Source organism: Orcinus orca, chromosome 6 (assembly GCF_937001465.1).
Source record: "Orcinus orca chromosome 6, mOrcOrc1.1, whole genome shotgun sequence".
Lineage (NCBI taxonomy): Eukaryota > Metazoa > Chordata > Mammalia > Artiodactyla > Delphinidae > Orcinus > Orcinus orca.
The window spans coordinates 30,921,614-30,941,486 of NC_064564.1; the positions used below are offsets into that span (position 1 = coordinate 30,921,614).

Here is a 19,873-nt window from a genome sequence, read left to right on the forward strand (position 1 = left end):
TATTTTGAGCTTCTTATTTATTGTATATTTCAAGTTTAAATATTGGAGTCTGATTCTTGTAAAGTAATGCTTCTTAGGTCTGATACATATACATTCAGAGACTTTTTTTTAATTCCCTTTGTTTTCTGTCATAACTAGAACTATATTTGGCTGCATTGTAATTCCCCAGGTCCTACTTAGTTAGATAGTATCATATTATTGACAGCAGTGATGCACACAGAAACCAGTTCTGAAAGAGTTAACATAAATAATATCTCAAGGTTCAGGTTCCCTCAAAATCCTGAGTCCTGACTATTATTTTTATGACTGGTACTAATTCTCATTTATTTTGGATTCTTTTTTTTTTTATCATCATCATCATTATTTGCATTTTATTTGGTTGAGCTAGTAATATCTGTCAAGCATAAGATTTTCTTTAGAATGAAACATGTCAGTACCTGTACTGTACCTGTACTGTGGTCCCTTGAGGAGTGCTCAGGATTATGTTGTTTACTTGCAGGTGCTCTTGCACCAGGACAATTAAATAGCTCTTCTTCAGAATTGGTAAAATACAATAATGATTGAGGAGTCTGCTGGCAGTTATGGTAATGAATCACCTAATACGGCCATTTCCTTATACATTAGAATGGGTTGTGGGAAATGTGAGCACTAGTCCCAGTTTCAAACTGATTTTCCTCTAGGTGCTTTTAAGGCAAGTGTAGAAGTATAATTGGTGTGTTTTTCCTGTAGAGGATAAAGTGCTTCTTTGAGCTGGTCCTTTGCTGGTGACAAGGTTACTAGAATGGAAAGAAACATCACATTGTTGTGCAACCATCACCAGTAAAAATCTGTCCCATTAAACACTAATTTGCCGTTCCTTCATTCTCTCAATAGTGTCCTTTGATGCATAGAAATTTTTAATTTTGATGAAGTCCAATTTATTTTCTTTTCTTTTGTAGCCTGTGTTTTTGGTGTCATATCCAGGAAATCATTGCCAAATTCAACATCATAAAGAATTTTCTCTTTATTTTTTCCTGAGAGTTTTATAGTTTAGCTCTTAAGTTTAGGTGTTTAATCCAGTTTGAGTTAATTTTTATATATTCTGTAAGCCAGCAGTCCAACTTCATTCTTATACATATGGATATCCAGTTTTCCTAGCATCGCTTGCTGAAGAGACTGTCCTTTCCTCATTGAGTGGTCTTGACACCTTTGTCAAAAATCATTTGACTATATATGCAAAGGTTTGTTTCTGGATTCATTATTCTATTCCATTGGTCTGTACGTCTGTCCTTATGGCAGTATCACACTTTTGTTTACTGTAGCTTTATAGTTACATTTTGAAATGAGGAAGTGTGAATCCTCCAGTTTTGTTCTTCCTTTCAAATTTCTTTTTGGTGTTTGGAGTCCCTTGAGATTCCATATGAATTTTGGTGGGTTTTTCCAGTTCTTCAAAAAATGTCGTTGGGAGTTTGATAGGGATTGCTTTTGAAACCACTAGGTGGCGTTTCGGAGGGGTTCCAAGGAGCTACAGTCCTTTATGTCTCATTGTGGAAAGAATTCAGCAAGAGACAAAGTGATAGATAAGAAGTGATTTATTAGAATAGGATGCTTGTGAGGCTTAAAAGCAGGTGGGCTAGGGGGTGATGCGCCCTGAGAACTTAGTTGGCTACAGTTTTATAATCAAAGGAGAAGTGGGGAGGAGGAAAAGACCACCTTCTTCCTCATTCTTGAGTAGATATCACGCTTCCATCATTAACTCCTCCTATAGGTTGGACAGGGGAGTTTTCTTGTCCCTACGTGGTCAAGCCAGGACTGTCATGGCACTGTGGAAATATTATTTCAGGTCTCCATACAATGAGGGTCTTTCACTTTGAAATGTCACCTTTCCATAAATTATTGTTTTTTATGTGTGCAGAGAGCATGTCCTAGGGGTCATTAACTTACTGAGCTCACTGGTCAGGATGTGGGTCTCATGCCACCATTGTTTATTGTTTGGGGGCATGTCTTATGTTTCTGTTGCATGGTTTTGTTGCTAAGCAGGCATGCTTGGCTTTGTGGTTAAGCAAACCTGCTTTCTTGAGCGATCATTAACTTACAGGGGTCTCCCATACTTTTCCTTTACTTACAATCCCATAGTGGGATTAACTGTTCAATCACCTGCTTTGTCCCTTTATTCTGTTCCTATCATTTTGAAGTTGTTTTGGGTAGTGCTGACATATTAACTATTCAGTCTTCCATTCTTGAACACAAAATGTCTTCCCATTTATGCATATCTTCTTTAGTTTCTTTCAGGAATGTTTGTAGGGGTAAAATATTTTTAATTTTAATCCTCTGTTTCATTATCAGTGTCAAGAATGAAGCAATATCTATTTAAGATAATGGGGATCAGCATATATTTTACTTCATTATTTTATTTGTGACTTAAAGGTGTATATAAGGTTGTCAGGTACCTAGGTTCATATCTTCTTATCTAGAAGTCTCAAAGCTATTTTTTAAGATAATTCCATAATTCAGACTTTTAAACCAGTGCTCTTTCCTAATTGCTATTTTATATAAACCACTGGCTTTTAAATTCTCTAAAATTTGAGAGTTATTTTATGGTGCTTTTCCCCTTTAAGTTTAGTAATATAAAGAACATAGGAATACATTATTATTCTGACATCTGGAAATGGGAAGAAAGTACTGACCCCTTTCCCCAGTGTTGGTTCCACCACTCAGCAATCCTTTATTAAGTTTGTTTTTCCAGATAAAGTTACAGTTTATTTCTATTGATTTATTCAAGATTGTGGTAGTTTAAATATTCTATTTTTCCAAATAAAACAGAGCCCTTCTGTTTAAATGGATTTTATTTTGCACTATTTACTATATATTCAATTTAGATGTGCACACTATTATGCTAGCACTTTGAATGTATAAAGGGAATATTGGACGTGTTCAGTGTGCTCAGTGAGCTTTCTCAGTCACAGAGAAATGAGGCTCACACACAAAATGAGAAAGCCGTATAATAGTTATTGTTGCCAGTTACCACAATAAAATCAGTGAATGCGTTAGTGTTGTAGCAGTAATTATTGTGGTGTTAAGACATCACAGGTGTTTTAGTGAAAAAATTTCATTTTGGGGTCAACCTTGACAAATGGGAAAATTGAAAAACAGGTCATTCTACGTATGGAAAAAACAGAAGCAAATGAAAAACCACCAATAGTGTTTGTTCTGGGAATAGTATACAGAGACCAACTTGATTCTAATGCATAATTTATGTTGGAAACAATGTCGGCAATTTTTATATACACAGTTCAGACTCTTGTTTCTAAAGCACTGATCATTTTATATGCAACCCCAAAGCAGTGTGGAGACTAAGACTTTTGAGTGGGGTTTGCTCAAGAGGAAAGTAATTTTAGGAACTTTATCATCACTATTAGATTGGAGATGAATTCTCATCTTTAAACATACCAGTTAATTATGGGTCTCTAGAAAATGTTGCTGAGATGCTTTCTTGTGAATGTGTGGTCTATTCTCAAGAACATGTATGTGTATGGGTGGGTGGGAAGGTGGTGTGTAGTAGTAACACCACAGAATTCACTTGGTTTTCATGTCTTACATTTGGATAAATTTATTGATGAGATTCTCATTCCTATAGTATAAAAAGAAAATATTTTGCAGTATATATCATAATTGAAAGCCTTTACAGTGGAGAATTTTATGGCTATGTTCTGAGAAACAGGATGGAATTTCAGGTTTTTTTATAAGCATACTAATTTTGATGTGCTTGGCTTCCTAAAATGTTTTATGGTGGACTTAGAATGTTAATATTTAGATTAAAGAAAATTTTGTACTATTTTACTAAAGCCTTTAATTGTGTGATCACAAAGCAGAATAACTGAACATTACTATATTAGCTCTTTATCAGAGAGTAAAATTATGCTTTATTTGGAAAGTTTTGCCTAGGTATGAGACTATATTCCTATTTCTGAGGCTAAGTAAAAATATAGTAACTGCCTTAATAGAAAGAAAACAGAGTTCCTACTTCATAATGAATAATGTATGAATGATAAAAGAAAAGTGAGAGGTCCCTGGAAATATTTAGCTTTTCAAAGTGTTTGGAACATATGCCTTAAATGCTTTAGGGATCCAGTAGAAGCCAGGAAAGACAAACAGTTGAAAGTTTCTTGGACTTATCCTTTCACTTCGTAATACATCTTAAATTTGGGTATTTATATAAAAACATACCTTTTAAATGGTACTCCAGTATAAACTGCAGGGATTTTGTAATGCTGTTCAAATATTTTCACATTACTTTGTTTTGAACTTAGAGATTCACTGTTACTTTTTGCTCATTGTTATATGTAAGGTTTTTTGAACATCTTTGCTTAAAACATAAGTTCCTTCATAGTAGGATACAAAATTAATATTAAATACTTAAGCTCCTTTAGACATTGTTGAGACAGATTATAAGTATGTGTGTACTTTAGCTTATGTGCTGCATTGATAGTGGTTAAATGTATGACCCTACAGGCAATCTTTTTAAGCAGATAAAACTGTTGGGATGTTTTCCCAGGATGATGGGATTGCCCTCCAAGCGTATCTCTTCAATGCGGTCCCGAATATAACTGGTGTCATTAGCCTTGCAGAATGTATCATCTGTAATTGAAGTTATGTTGTTAAACTAGAAAATAAAAGGGAAAAATTGTTTAGAAACCCGAAATCATCCTTTTGTATTTTGTGTAATGAGATCTCACAGAATATTTTATCTAAAAAGTGATTTTTAAAATACTGTACATACTGTGTATATATCTTCACGGTAATAAAAACCCTTGCTGAGCAATCTGAGCCTTCCTTTTTAAAGTCTACAGTATTACTTTGGAAGAACAGACTACTGGCTATTTCTAAGAGCAAAACCCATATAACAAATTTCTGAGTATAAATGAGATTATAATAGCTGGATAAAGTATCCTATTCTAGAGTGTCAACTCAAAATGGGTACTGTTTCCTTAAATATACTTTAAAGAAATAAAAAGAAAAAATGGGAATTCTTGTGATGGTAAAAGACCACTTTTAGTTTATTTTTATTCCCTTTTCACTTTTCTATTACCCTAAGTTGATGTTGGACAATAAAGTCAGCTGGGAAGTCTCCAAAACCAAGTGTTTACTGCTATTTGGAGAAGGAAACATAAACCACAGGTCTTAGTGTCCCCTAACTTCAAATCCACATGTCAGATTAACTAGGAGATGCCAAGTGCACACCTGGAGACAAATCCTACTATAAGAGCAGACCTCCCACCTAGTGTTACTGGTCCTTTGGTTGTGCTCTGGATAGAACCAGGGCTTCTGGGCAGGAGAGAACATTTGGCTAAATATTAATACTTTTGATGGGCAAAATTTACGTGTAAATAAGTGAGCTTCCTAATGAATCGTAAGATTGACCCATAATAATTTGAATTAAAGTCAGATAATGTGAAAAGAGCAATCATACCTGAAGATGAATTACACGCAGACTTTCTGGTAAATTAAGAGGCACAGATTCCAGGGCATTGTGGTCCAAGTAGAGGAAGGAGAGGTTATTCAATTTCTGTAAGGAAGAGGTGCTTTTGCTTAAGTGTTATTGAGGTCATTGCATTTCTTCACATGATTCAAGCTATATACACACATATATGTATAAATACATAGATATAGATATAGACACATATCAATACTATTAATCATTGGTATGGTAGTTTTAGGTTTGGTGGGATTTTTTTGTTTGCTTTGTTGTTGTTCGGTGCTTTTGGTTTTACAAGTAGTATATTTGGTCCTTTACAAAGGGCAGTAGAGTCCTGATGCATCCCCACATTTCTGTCCACTCATCTCACTTCGGAATACCATCATATTCAGCCTCAGCCCTCATGCCAATTTCTGGGGCCCTTTAAATTTCTCTTGGGAGCAGGTAATAAGGTTAATTCTTATGCAGGATTATATTTGCATCCTGGTACTGCCATAACCTCTCTTGAACCTTCACAACTTTCCATTTCAGCTCCACCAATTTGTAGTAAAATGAATATTCCTAAGAGATGTGTATGCTTGTTAGTAAGATGTCTCCCAAAGCAGTTTATTAAATACGTAGACAAGTATGACTTTTTTACACCCCAAGGACTCTACATTGGATTACTCTTCATGATCAGTAATCCATTATTGTGTATAATTTTATAATATGATCTCAAGATGTAGTTTCCCTTGACAATAATCTTTTACCTTACCTTTGATATGCATCCTGTGACAGAATTTGGTAATATTTTTTTTTTTTTTTAGAATTAATTTGCTGTTATTTTAATCCTTTCTTTCTTTGTTTTTTTCTTTTTTTTTTTTGCGGTACGCGGGCCTCTCACTGCTGTGGCCTCTCCCGTTGCGGAGCACAGGCTCCGGACGCACAGGCTCAGCGGCCATGACTCATGGGCCCAGCTGCTCTGCGACACGTGGGATCCTCCCGGACCGGGGCATGAACCCGTGTCCCCTGCATCGGCAGGTGGACTCTCAACCACTGCGCCACCAGGGAAGCCCTAATCCTTTCTTAAGCATCCTACAATTCACCATATGGGCACCAAGCTCCTGTCTTCCCTGGTGGGCCTCTTTAACATGGATTAGAGTAACCTGATTTTACCAGTGGCTTTGGCAGCCTAGGGCATTAAGCAAAACTAGAAAATAGCTGAGTTTATCATTTTCATGCCAACTTGTCATGAATCCCTTCTGTAATCCACGTGTAAAATCCGAAATATTCAAACATTCCTTTTGTGAAATGTTGATTAGCTCCTGTGGGTCTTTTTTGTTTGTTTTGTTTTGTTTTATAAATTTATTTATTTATTTTTGGCTGCATTGGGTCTTTGTTGCTGTGCTTGGTCTTCCTCTAGTTGCAGCAAGCAGGGGCTACTCTTCGTTGCAGTGTGCGGGCTTCTCATTGTGGTGGCTTTTCTTCTAGAGCACGGGCTCTAGATGCACGGGCTTCAGCAGTTGTGGCTCACTGGCTCTAGAATGCAGGCTCAGTAGTTGTGGCGCATGGGCTTAGTTGCTCCACAGCATGTGGGATCTTCCCGGACCAGGGTTCAAACCCGTGTCCCCTGCGTTGGCAGATGAATTCTTAACCACTGCGCCACCTGGGAAGTCCCTACTCCTGTAGGTCTTTAACATGTCAGTTTTTCAAAGGTTTACCTGCTCAAATTGCATATCTTCAAATTACAAACATTTTTTTGTTTTTAAAATGAGTCCAGTTTTTAAAAGTCCCCTAAGAGTCCCTTAACTTCTGAGGAACTGCTAGGAGTTGTCCTAAGGAGCTACAAACCTTCCTTTTTGTTTTGTTTGTTTGTTTTTTGGCGGTACGCGGGCCTCTCACTGTTGTGGCCTCTCCCGTTGCGGAGCACAGTCTCCGGACGTGCAGGGTCAGCGGCCATGGCTCACAGGCCCAGCCGCTCCACGGCATGTGGGATCTTCCTGGACCGGGGCACGAACCCGTGTCCCCTGCATCAGCAGGCAGACTCTCAACCACTGCGCCACCAGGGAAGCCCCAAACCTTCCTTTTGAACGAGGTCTTCTGTTGCCAACAGTAGCGTGATTGTCTCATCCTTTTATCTGGGGTTTCTTCCAGGACTGGGAATGAGTACATAGAGCTATGGAAGTCCTGGGCTGAGGTTACTTCCCTGTAGGCTCTGCATTTTGAGACAACCTGGCTATCTAAATCAGAGGAAATCACCTTGCCCTTTTCATGTGCATTTATTTTCTTGTATTACTAAATTAAGAAATATATGTAATTTTTACTACATACAGAATTTTGTATTAGGTGCCATCATGGAATTCAAAAGAATGTCTACCTACAGAAGTCTATGGTCTAATACTTTTAAGTATTAAAAATAAAATTCAGTGTTTACTTTAGAACATGATTTTTTTCTGGTGTTTGTAAATTACTAATATTGTAAGGAAAAAAGAAACACAGGAACACTCCCATTTTGAGGTTTTGCAGACTGTTGGTGCCACGAGGGTGCAAACTTTGTCTGTATAAATAAATATTGCTGTGTGAACAAGGGAAAAAGATGTGACACCAGGTAGTCCCATGAAACAAGATAAAGGTATTTTAAGTGAGGTACAGGCATAAGCTAGACTGAATAAGCCTAGTAGTATCACTATTTATCATGTAAATAATATCTTCATTTATTACATTAAAATAGTTTTAAAACAAAATTCTAGACCATAGTTTCTTTTTCTTTTCTCATGTTATTATTGGCTGTATAACCGATATTTTTATATTGTGCTCAGTCATACTATAAAATACTTACTTTGAAAGTATTTGCTTTGATTCCTCTACTCTTGATTTTGTTGTATTTTGCATTAAATAAAGTAAGCTTGGGAGGGAGAACTGGAAGTTTCAGTAGTTGATTTTCAGCTAGTGTAAGTTCTTCTAACAGTGAAAGTTTTGAAAAAGTACCGTCTTCTATATCTTCAATCAAATTTCCCGTAAAATCAAGTCGCCTTAAGTTAGCTTGAAGGAAAAATATACAAAAAATAAGAAATTTTTAAAAAATATATGAAGTTAAATTCTTAATTGTATGGACTGAGGAAAAGCATTTGTTTATCAGGTCATTCAAACATCTTTTATTTTTAGTGCCTAGCAGAGTGTCTACAATTAGTAGCTCAGTAAGTTTTGTTGAACACTGAGCATCTATTCTGTGCTTGACACTGATGGTCTTTCTCACTGAAGTTCTAAAACCTCAGGTTTGGAAGGGAACTTAAAGTTAATAGAGTCCTTCCATCCTTTTTTGTTTGAATTCTCAGTATGCTCAAGTAGTTTGAAAGAAACTTTTTGTTGCAAATTATGGAAAGTAAGCATTACATCTGATTGAATAAAATCATGTAAATATTTTTGGATTTTTTGCCAGCCTGTTATATTGTGACTGAGGATATCTTAATCTCTCCATGCCTTATTGCTTGACAACAATAAAGGCAAAAATGTTCCCTAATTTGTTACCGTGGTGCATACTGAGAGATAGAGAAATTCAATGTGTGTATTTATGTGTGCATCACTTTTGTCCAGCTGGGATGATTAGAAAATATGGTCCCTTCTCACTATTCAAGGTGGTCATGTCTGTAAAGTCAGTGTAAATGCTGAATTAGTGAATATGGAACCATTGCTCCTAGGGAATATACAGGGTTAGAGCCTCTCATCACACATTTGCATCAACCAATCAGTGGAAAATTTTATGTGTGCTTCTTTTTAAAGGCATCTTACTTAGTATATATTGTTGATACATTAACATTGAACTCACAGCCAATCAACGCTGTAACTCACACTTAAATAAAGATTACCTAACGTGTTTTCTCTGTAAGGCACATCACAGCCTTCTTGCAGTTAGGAACACTAGACAGCATTTTAGTACTATACTTAGGGAGCATTTTAAACAGCAAAGAGCACAAAAATGTGAAAAATGTGGCACTAAGTAGACTGTAAAGAGGATACTTGTTTACAGTATGAAAGCTGAAACAAAAGGCCAAGCATCTCATTCAGCCTATCCTGGATGGCTCAAATTTTTTGCCACTGTGCACATGTCTACGAATGACCATGAAAGTGCCAGAAGTATTGATGTTTTGGGTTACAAATAAATTTTATCAAGTAGGTGAGTTTGAAAACATGGAATCCACAAAAGAGGAACAACTGTATTCAGTCAGTTGGGAGCTACTGGTGACAGCATGAATTTAGTTACGGCTAATCTTGTAAATGTGTAGCGCAGTCAGTGTGCATTTCTTGATGTGACTTTCTTCAGAAGCCCTTGACGTGGGGCCAGTGTGCATTTCTTGATGTGACTTTCTTCAGAAGCCCTTGACAGCATTGGAATCTAGAAAATTTATGAGGGATTAGTGATCCAGACTTGGACTTCATACTGCAGAAGTAGGGGATTTTGGTGTGCTCATGGCAACACTCTCCTGGCAGTTGTTGTAAGCTTTGATTGGACACCAGAAGTCCAGGATTTTTAATGACCTGGGAAGGAGTTAAATGGCACTGCTCTCAGCATTAATTCTGTATTAGAGACATCTGAAGAGTTTGGTTGTGGTTAATGACAACACCTGGGCCTCTAAATTTAGAGACCTATATTAGAATCTCTGGGGACTAGAACCTAGTATCAAAAATACTTTAATATGCAGCCAGATTTAAGAACCATGAGTTAAAGTAAGAAAAAGCAGTTTCTATGTTTTTATAGTGAAAGTAGAAAATAAAACATTGTCATTGGAGAAATATCCTGATTATATTTGTATTGCTGACTGGCTGAGGCAAATGGATCTTGAAATATTGGGGTTGAGAAGATATAGTTGCCCGTATGTTAGATGGGCAGTCAACATAGACTCCGTAGTCACCAGTAAAGAAAGATGACAGGGAACATCTGAATGGAAAGGAGATTCACCAGTAAACCAGTGGATTTTTGTGAAGTGTGGTGGATACTTAAAATACCTCAACAGTCACTACCGTACACGTGATAGGCCACAGGTACCTAGAAACTTGTGTTTATATGAGTTAAATACTAACATGAGTTAACACTAATATCTTATTTAAAATTAACTTACGTATGTCTGCAAAATCTTTGGCAGTCAACTTTTTAATTTTGTTGAATCGTGCATAAAGATAGGCTGATTCCTTTGGCAAGGGTGGTACAGCATCAATGTCAACTTCTTCACAGTATACAGAGCCACTTAAACAAACACATAGCAGGCATGTGGGCATTTCTAAATTGGGAAACAAAAATCATAAAAATCAGTAGTTTAAAAATATTTGACCTCTAGTGTTAAAAAATTCTTGCTGTCATGAATGTTATTACCAATTTGAAAAGATCCTTTACAGAATTATGGATGATAACAGGAAAGACGTTGTGGCCATGATAGCTAGTAATCTATATGGTATCTGATAACTCACCAGAATTTTATTTTAAATTCTGTAATCCACAATCTCTTTTATTCTCCTATCTGTTTTAGCAGTGATCATTTAATTGCTGAATTGATTGACAGTTACATTTCTTCATTGGAGTATCAAAAATCATAAAGCAGGACTTAAGGTAAATATAAGCTTGATTTATCACTTGGAGTGGTGCAAACACATTTCTAATGAGTTTAGAAACCACTTAGTTAAATAAGCAAACTATTAACTTAAAAATTGGAGTCATCGTGGGTACTGTTAGAATCCCTATTGTACCCTACGTCATTCATTGCATTTACTTGTCATGCATCTTTCATCTCCTTCAACCTGCAACAGTTCCTTAGTCTTTGTTTTTCATACCTTTTACTGTTTTGGAAATTTTTGAATTTTTTAAAACTTTTATTTTCAGGGCACTTATTTTGCAGAATATCTTTCAATTAGGGTTTATATGAAGTTCCTCATTTTTTGGCAGGAATACCATGGAAATAATGTTACATCCTTAGTGTTATGTATCTGTCTCATTCCTTATGATGCTGTCTTTGGTCACTTGGTTCAGTTAGTACCTGCCATGGTTCTCACTCTGTAAAATTACTGTTTTTCACTTTGTAATTTGTACCTTCTAGAGGAGTACTTTGAGATTCTAAACATCAGGTTTGTCATCAAACTTTCACCCTCTAGTTTTATCATCTGTTGAAGATTCTTACTTGAATCATTTATCACTAGGATAATTGCCAATTATTTTCTAATTCCATCATTTCTTCTTTATTTGTTAGTTGGCATTCTGATATAAGGTGGAACATTCCCTTCTTATTTGTTTATTTCTGTCAGTATGAACTTATGAATTCCTCATCCCATGGGTAACGTATCCCGTAATACGTTACTGTCTTATTTATTTTGATAATCACATTGTCACAGATTAGTCAGTGAGAACTCTTAAGCTCTGTTTATCCTCCCACAGCCTTTTTATGGTTCCATGATATACAGTAAGTTGCACATATTTAATTTGTATAATTTATAAGTTTGGACATGTGTATATGCCCATGAAACCATCACCACAATCAAGATAATTAACACATCCATCACTCCAAAAGTTTCCTCATGCCCTTTGGTAATTTCTCCCTCCCAGCAACCACTAATCTCCTTTCTGTCATTATATGTTAGTTTGCATTTTTGAAACTTTTATATCAAAAGAATCATGCAGTATACACTCTTTTGTCTGGCTTCTTTCACTCTGCATAATTATTTCTCAAAATAATTTTGTGTGTATCAGTAATTCATTCCTATTTATTACTGAGTTCATTCCAATTTATTCCATTGTCTCAATAAACACCATTTATACTGTCATCTCTTACGGACATTTGGGTTGTTTCCAGTTTTTGGCTATTTCAAAGAAAGCTGCCATGAACATTTATGTATGGACTTAATGTTTTCATTTTTCTTGGATAAATACCTAAGAGTAGAATGGCTGGGTCTTATTATACGTATGTATTTTACCTTTTGAAGAATGTCCTAAAGTGTTTTCCAAAGTGGTTGTGCCATTTTACATTCTCATTAGCAGTGTGTGAAAGTTCCAGTTGCTCTACATTCTTGTCAACATTTGGTATGTATGGTTGGACTTTTTTATGTTAGCCTTTCAAGTAAGGTTTGTTGTGGTATCGCGTGTTTTAATTTACATTTTCCTAATGACTAATGTGCTAAGCATCTTTTTATATACTTATTTGCCATCCACATATTTTTTTGTGGTGAAGTGTCTATTCATATCTTTTGCCTGTTTTTTGAAATAGTTTTTTGTATTATTATTTTTGAATTATAAAAGTATATTCTGTAGATATAAATCATTTGTCAGATTTATGTTTTGCAAATATTTTCCTCCAGTCTGTGGCTTGTCTTTTTATTTCCTTATCAATGTCTTTTGAAGAGCAAACATTTGGGGCCTTCCCCAGCAGTCCAGTGGTTAAGACTCCATGCTTCCACTGCAGGGGGTGCATGTTCCATCCCTGGTTGGGGAACTAAGATTCCACATGCCGCATGGTGGGGCCAGAAAAAAAAAAAAAGAAGAGCAAACATTTTTTATATTAATGAATAACAATTGATCCCTTTATATTGTCTGGATTTCAATGAGCAGGTCTTGTACATCTTTTACACATTTATACCTATGTATTTTTTATATTTTGATTAATTTTAAAAATTAAATGTCCCCACTGTTTTTTGAGAACTTACTTATTTTCTGGCATGCTAAGATGTCCCAGACCAATCTTGCCCTTTCCTTGCCCCAGGCCTGAAATCAGCTATTATTTCAAGGAGTACTGGTCCCTTTTAGTGGAGGATGGTATTTAGAAACCAACATTTGGGTGTGGATGTGCTCATTGCTACTGGGATCTCATTGCTTCTGGGCTTTTTCAGCAAAGGGACCTGGGAAATATATGTATTTTTATTTGGCGCTCTCTTCATATATAATACACATACATACACACAAGTATAGGTATATGGACATGGACATAATACACAAGTACACACATGCAGACATACATATATACATGTATATAATATGTGTCATATGCTCATACGAAAACATAAGCACATGATATGCATATTTTAACATACACACTCATACAGGGAGGCAAACATGTATATATCTATTTCTGTATCTCTGTATACAAACCAGGAGTTGATCCTGATATCTTTCATTCCACTCCATCTCAACAGTGTTCATTTTAGCCTTCCCCCTTACCATATTTGTAACACCCTTCTCTGACAATGAGAAACCTGGCTCTTGTGATCCACTGTGCATTTACTTTACTCAGTCCCAGAACACACATTAAGTAGTTTCATTATTGATAACCTATAATACTATGGAAAACAAACCTACCCACTAGAATTTTAGTATTTGCCTATTTTATTTTGTCTTTAGCCTGAAAGTATACAGTCAAAATACTGTGTTTAAGGATTACTTCGATTAGATTTTTCCCCCTGTAGTGTGTTATGTTATTGATTTGAAATGCAATTAAGTTTCTATTTTTCTGTTTGTTTGCCAATTTGGGTTCTTTTTATCTTATCCTAGTTGGTTTTATTTATAAATGTATTTGTTTGTTTGCTTATTTGAATATAACATTATTCTAAAATCAAATCTGCACAACAAGTGTATACTCCAAGAAGTTCTAGCACCTTCCCCTAGTACCCCTAGTTACCATCTCCCCCTCCTTTTTACCCCTAGTCCCATCTGTAACCCATAGGTAACTAGTCTCAGTTTTTTAGTTACCCTTCTTGAATTTCTTTTCACAAAGTGGGCTGATGTATGTATATTCTCTTACATCCCCTTCATTTTTTTTTTTTTTTTTTGCGGTACGCGGGCCTCTCACTGTTGTGGCCTCTCCCGTTGCGGAGCACAGGCTCTGGACGCGCAGGCCCAGTGGCCATGGATCACAGGCCCAGCCGCTCTGCGGCATGTGGGATCTTCCCGGACCAGGGCACGAACCCGTGTCCCCTGCATCGGCAGGCGGACTCTCAACCACTGCGCCACCAGGGAAGCCCCCCTTCATTCTTAGGTGAAAGACAGCATACTGTAGATACTCAATTGCATTTTTTTTTCACATAATCTCTTCTGAAAATCACTCCATATTAGTTATAGAGATCATCCTCATTCACTTTTACAACTGCATAGTATTCCCCTGGGTGGATGTACCATACTTTATTCAACCACTCTTGAATGTATGGATAATTAGATTGTTTCCAATATTTTGCAGATGCAAGCAATGCTTCAGAGATTTTGCATATGTGTTTTCTTACTTTTGGAGGTATGTCTTTAGGGTGAATTCCTAGAAGTCAATTGCTGTGTCAGAAAGTAAATGCGTATTAGGTTTCGTTAGATATTACCAAATTCCTGTCCATTCTACCAGTTTGTATTACCACCAGCAACGTATGTCAGTGTCTGATACCCTACAGTTTTGCCAATGGAATATATTAATATATTTGTCAGATAGGTTAAAAAATTTTATCTCGGCATAATTTAAACTTACATGTGAGATTGAACACCTTTTATGTGTTTAAGCGTCATTTTTATATCATTTTGTGAATTGTCTGTTCATATCTTTTGTCCATTTTTCCAGTGGAGTTTTGATCAGTTTCTTTTTCCTGGATTTTTACTTGTTCTTTAGAAATTAGAGATATTAACTCTTTATCAGTGATATATATTACGAATATTTTTCTCAGTTTTCAGTTGCCTTTGGCTTTGTTTATGATGGTTTTTGCCATGCAGATGTTTCATTTATGGAGTCAAATTTATTGATCTTTTCTATTATCGTCTCTGGAGTTTGAGATACCCCACACCCAGGTTATCTTCTACTATTTGTATGGTTTCACTTTTTGCATTTAGACCCTAATTTATTTGGAGTTTTTCTGTGTAAGATAGGGATCTAATTGTATCCCTTGTCAGTTGACTACTTAGTTGTCCCAGCCCCAGTTTTTTAAAATATCATCTTTGCTTCAGTGATTAAAGATGTTACCTTTATTATTTACTAAATTTCTACATGTATTTCTTTTTGTCTGTGGACTTTCGTTCATACACCAGTATTACACTTATTTTAAGTATGCAGGCTTTAAAGCATGTTCTGATAGGTGATTTCATGCAGGTTTGATTTTCCTTCTGAACTTGAAGATCAGCCTTACCAGCTCTTTAAAGAAGTTCATTGTTGTAAATTTAGGGAGCACTGACATCTTTGTGATATTAAATCATCCTACTGAAGAGCAAAGAATGTCTTTCCATTTCTTCAAGTCTACTTTCACTATGATACTTCTCAAATTTCTTAAGATATATTTTCTGGTTTTGTCCTTTTTTTTTTTTTTTGTGGTATGCGGGCCTCTCACTGTTGTGGCCTCTCCTGTTGCGGAGCACAGGCTCCAGACACGCAGGCTCAGCGGCCATGGCTCACGGGCCCAGCCGCTCCGCGGCATGTGAGATCTTCCTGGACCAGGGCACAAACCCGTGTCCCCTGCATTGGCAGGTGGACTCTCAACCACTGCGCCACCAGGGAAGCCCTGGTTTTGTCCATTTTAATTTTATTGTAGCAATATAGAAATTAGTGTGTGATTTTTTTTTCATATTGTCATGTGAAGTAATGTTCTGTGATAGAGCAAGAATAAACCAAATAGAAACTAATAAGTAGGACTTTGTAATTTTATAAGTTTTCTATTGTTTTAATTGAAATGTACATTATAATTATTTATGTATATAACTATGTCTCTCTTCTGTGAGTTTCTTAAAGGCAAGAATTATATTTTATTTACTTTATCCTCAGGCTACATAGTATTTGAAAATAATTGGTGTTTAACAAGTATTTCTTGAACTGATTTTATATAGACAGAAGCACACACTTTGTAGAGGCTAAACGTAGACTAAACTTTGTTCTTGAATGTTTCTATTCCACATTTCTCACTCATAATGTGGAATGGCAAATGATGAAAACTCACAATATACCTGTTTGACTTTATCATTAGAGATAAAATTCCACTGTTTGGATCCACTATATCCTGATGCAATTTTTGATTACTATAAGGAATAAAGTTCCATTATAAGCTATTTTTTAAAGCTCCTTTAAAAAATTTGATGCTAGAGTATTCATACTTACCATCATTTTCTTTCTTGGGGGATAATGGTTTTGTACTCTCATCTTTTTGTAATTGAAAACCTTTCTCATCGGGTATTATTATCGTAGTTTCTTTTTCCTATTGAAAAAATAAACATTTATTATCAGGTGTGACAAGGACCAATTTGGACGGTAAAACTGAGGGATTACAGACAACATTCTCCCGTAAGTGTTCTGGTTGAACAGCCTCTCCCCTTTCCATTTGTCTATTAAATGTCGTTGAATTCTACTCCACTTCACAAATATCTTGGTCTCTGCATTTATATTAAGATAGAGAGAATCCTAAAGCAATGTAAAGAGAAGAAGCAGAGAACTTTTTATTTACTACTTTTTAGGGACCAGTAGATTTTTGAAAGTATTCTTTAAACTGATTGATAGATTCAAATCAGCCATGTGAGCCAACAACTTGTTGTTATAGTGGGCCTTTTTTTTCCCTAAGCTATAACTATATATATATACCTATATTATATATATGTGATAATAATAATAATAGCATATTAACCAACTCCATTGGAAGAAATTGTACAGTTAACATTTGCTCATCTGTACTAAACAAAGAAAGAAGCAATTATAACTGTTCACTCTTAAAATCTTTGTCATCTTATTTATAGTGGAGAACTTTTGAAGCAATCAACATTGTTATATATTTGGCTGCTTTGCTCATTTTCCATTTGTGTGTGTGTGTGTGAGAGAGAGAGAGAGAGAGAGGGAGAGAGAGACACACATACAGACACACGGTAGGCAGGCAACAGATACTTATGTGCTGTATTAACTTTTTCCTTTCCCAGTGTTCACTTCTGTGTGCCAGTAAAACCACAAGTAATTACTTAGCCCCCGTACAAGTAGAATATGAAGATGTGGTGTGAAAGTCATCTCTGTAGACAATGACAGTTACCGTTACTTGGTAAAGTGATGGAGTCTGAATTGTTAAAACCGATTAAAAATTAAGCTATATTAAGTAGTTTTCATTTTTTGACATATGTGAATTATTGTGAAATGCTGTAGATACAAAATAAGCAGTACTCTTTATTTCCTTGAACCACTTCTTCCTAAAACAATAAACCTTAAGCTGGTGATTCATTTTTATTTCTCCTAATACACACTTCTCCTATTTTATTTTAATATGCATATAGAGGACATTATGTAATATTACTTAACATATAAATCTCAAATGGTCAGAGATCCTCTCAAAGTTTAATTTTCCTTAAATTTTATGTTTTAAATTTTAGTTTTCCTTAAATCTTATGTTTTGGTTGCTATAGATACTGTTTGGTTATTATGGATTCTATGTATTAATTTGGGAAGCATGCATACTTTAAAAATATCATCTGAGGACAGTTATTTTGAATTATTTTGAAGCATTTAATGTGCTTTTCCTTTCCTCTTACCTTATCAGACACATTCAGAAAAAACAAAAACATACATTTAAATGGGCGACCATTTTAGAAATTAAATTTAGAGTAGAAATAAAATACCTTAATACTTTTTCCATCCAGGGATTTATCCTCATAATCTCGGCTAAATAAGCTTTCTTCAAAATTATCTGTTCCATAATCATAGATAATGCGTGAATCCTGCTGAGATGGTGGTGCTGGCTTTATGAGAGGCACAAACAGGAACAGGAGAAGTGTAGATTTCAGAGTCTTCATTTTAGCAAAAATGAAAGTGACTGGAAGTTAATAAGCTAGTGGCCTGCTGACTGTGGGACAATACTCTCTTTTACCCTGGAAATAAAAACGCAGACCATTGAAGCAATATTTAAAAGCTTAGAGGACTTTTTGGCAGGGTATACGCAGTAGGGACCAGAGAACAAGTATTTAACCCTTAGTGATCTTTAATTAGATGCTAAAAGTTTTTATGTATCAGCCACATTCTGAAAAATAGTTTCAGAAAATGGTTTTAGTTCCTTTTCTATCAAAAATCCAAGCAATGTTGATAATTTCAGTTTTTTAATAATTAGGTGCCTTGAACAAAGGTACTTGTTTGTAATTGAAGTCTTCTTAGGATACCTGTAATATAAACAGTTAAAATGAAGTCCCATGATCTGTCTCATGTGAGTTAAAAAATATCATATTTCAACTTTGCTCCTTTATACGAACTCTTGATTTGTATTGGTATGAGCAGAAACAAGTTCCAGGAACAGTTTTATAATTAAATTTTAAATTTAACATTTTGAAAAGTAGTCATTAACACTTTTTTAGGTGGTACAGAATATGGGAAAAGCCATAATTTAAATTTTCTTAGTTTTATAATTTTTATAGATATCATTTCTTTTAGTTAATAGCATTTCTTCTAAAATTTAAACCATGAAAAATGCAAAAATAGTATTGCAGACTAGAAAAAATATAGAACTTTAATCAAAGATTTAGAGGGAATGAAATGGGAAAGATTTTTAGGCTCACCGCTGGATTTTATCTGGTGGTGCACATTTTACACTTTTTCATAAGTAACTTCAGACAGAATCACTCATAGTTCCTGGTGCTGCATTGTAGATACCAGTTTGTCAAAAATCAATGGTTGAAAATTAAGAATAACATGGTTTTGTGACTTTTGCAGCACCTTGTTCTTGCCTGCATGGACATTAAAGTTATGCAATGATATACTTAAGTGCTTGTTAAAAAATAATTGTTCAAAGTAACTGAAACATAAAAAAATTAAAGATGGCCTTTACATTTACTAAGATTGTTAGGTGTCACATTTTAACAAACGATATTTAAAATAATATGTGAAAAAAGAGCCTACCGTTGTAGCTGTTTTGAAGTTTTTTGTGGTTTTCCTCAGTAGATGGTCATGGCTTGCATTAGCCCCAAGTGGGAGGGTGAATGAGAAAAGCTGTGGATTGATTTCAAACTGCTGAATAGAATTTCAGGGCCCAACAGCTTTCAAAGCAGTTTCCATGTGGTAGAGATCTTTGCCAACATTCTTTCTCTAGGGTGAAATGTAGTGTGTTGTACTAGAGAACTGTGCTTAAAATATTTGTAACTGCTGTACTCAGATTGTTTCTACTGTTCACCATAATTTTGTTATTTTTACCTTGTGTAATAAATACTCATGTTTTTGTGAATATTAGTTTATGAAGATGACATAGTTTAAAAATCATTCTTTTCATTTTAGTGCTTTCCCAGTAGATAAAACATCTGCTTTTTGAATGAAATAAAACACCAAACTAAAGCATAATCTATGCTCTTAATTTTATGAAGAGTAAAAATGTTGTTCTAGTACTTTAATTAGTATATAGCCAAAAAGTTTCCGGTGTAGAAATTAGTTTTAGCACAAATTATTTTTTAGTTTAGTCATTTGAGGTCCCTCTCCCCCTTTATATTGTTACATATAA

General features: G+C 35.3%; 2 protein-coding genes across 5 annotated transcripts in view; one reads left to right on the forward strand and one right to left on the reverse strand.

The window, feature by feature from the left end:
* The window catches only part of CENPP (centromere protein P), a 223,162-nt gene that overhangs the window by 59,714 nt on the left and 143,575 nt on the right, over positions 1–19,873 (forward strand). The gene's annotated exons all lie outside the window — the stretch shown is intronic.
* OGN (osteoglycin) lies at positions 323–19,475 on the reverse strand. Of its 3 annotated transcripts, XM_033413621.2 has the most exons (8): positions 19,282–19,387; positions 18,942–19,109; positions 18,015–18,263; positions 16,522–16,618; positions 10,552–10,710; positions 8,274–8,476; positions 5,450–5,545; positions 323–4,642 (listed from the first exon to the last, which is right to left on the reverse strand). In XM_033413621.2, exons 3-8 carry the CDS (start codon positions 18,186–18,188, stop codon positions 4,472–4,474), a joined length of 900 nt encoding a protein of 299 aa, XP_033269512.1. In that variant the 5' UTR covers positions 18,189–18,263; positions 18,942–19,109; positions 19,282–19,387; the 3' UTR covers positions 323–4,471. The 3 variants fall into 3 exon arrangements, with proteins under 3 accessions (XP_033269512.1, XP_004284167.1, XP_049567481.1); XM_004284119.3 differs by lacking the exon at positions 18,942–19,109 and having other exon boundaries at positions 19,282–19,475; XM_049711524.1 differs by lacking the exon at positions 18,942–19,109 and having other exon boundaries at positions 18,015–18,548; positions 19,282–19,340.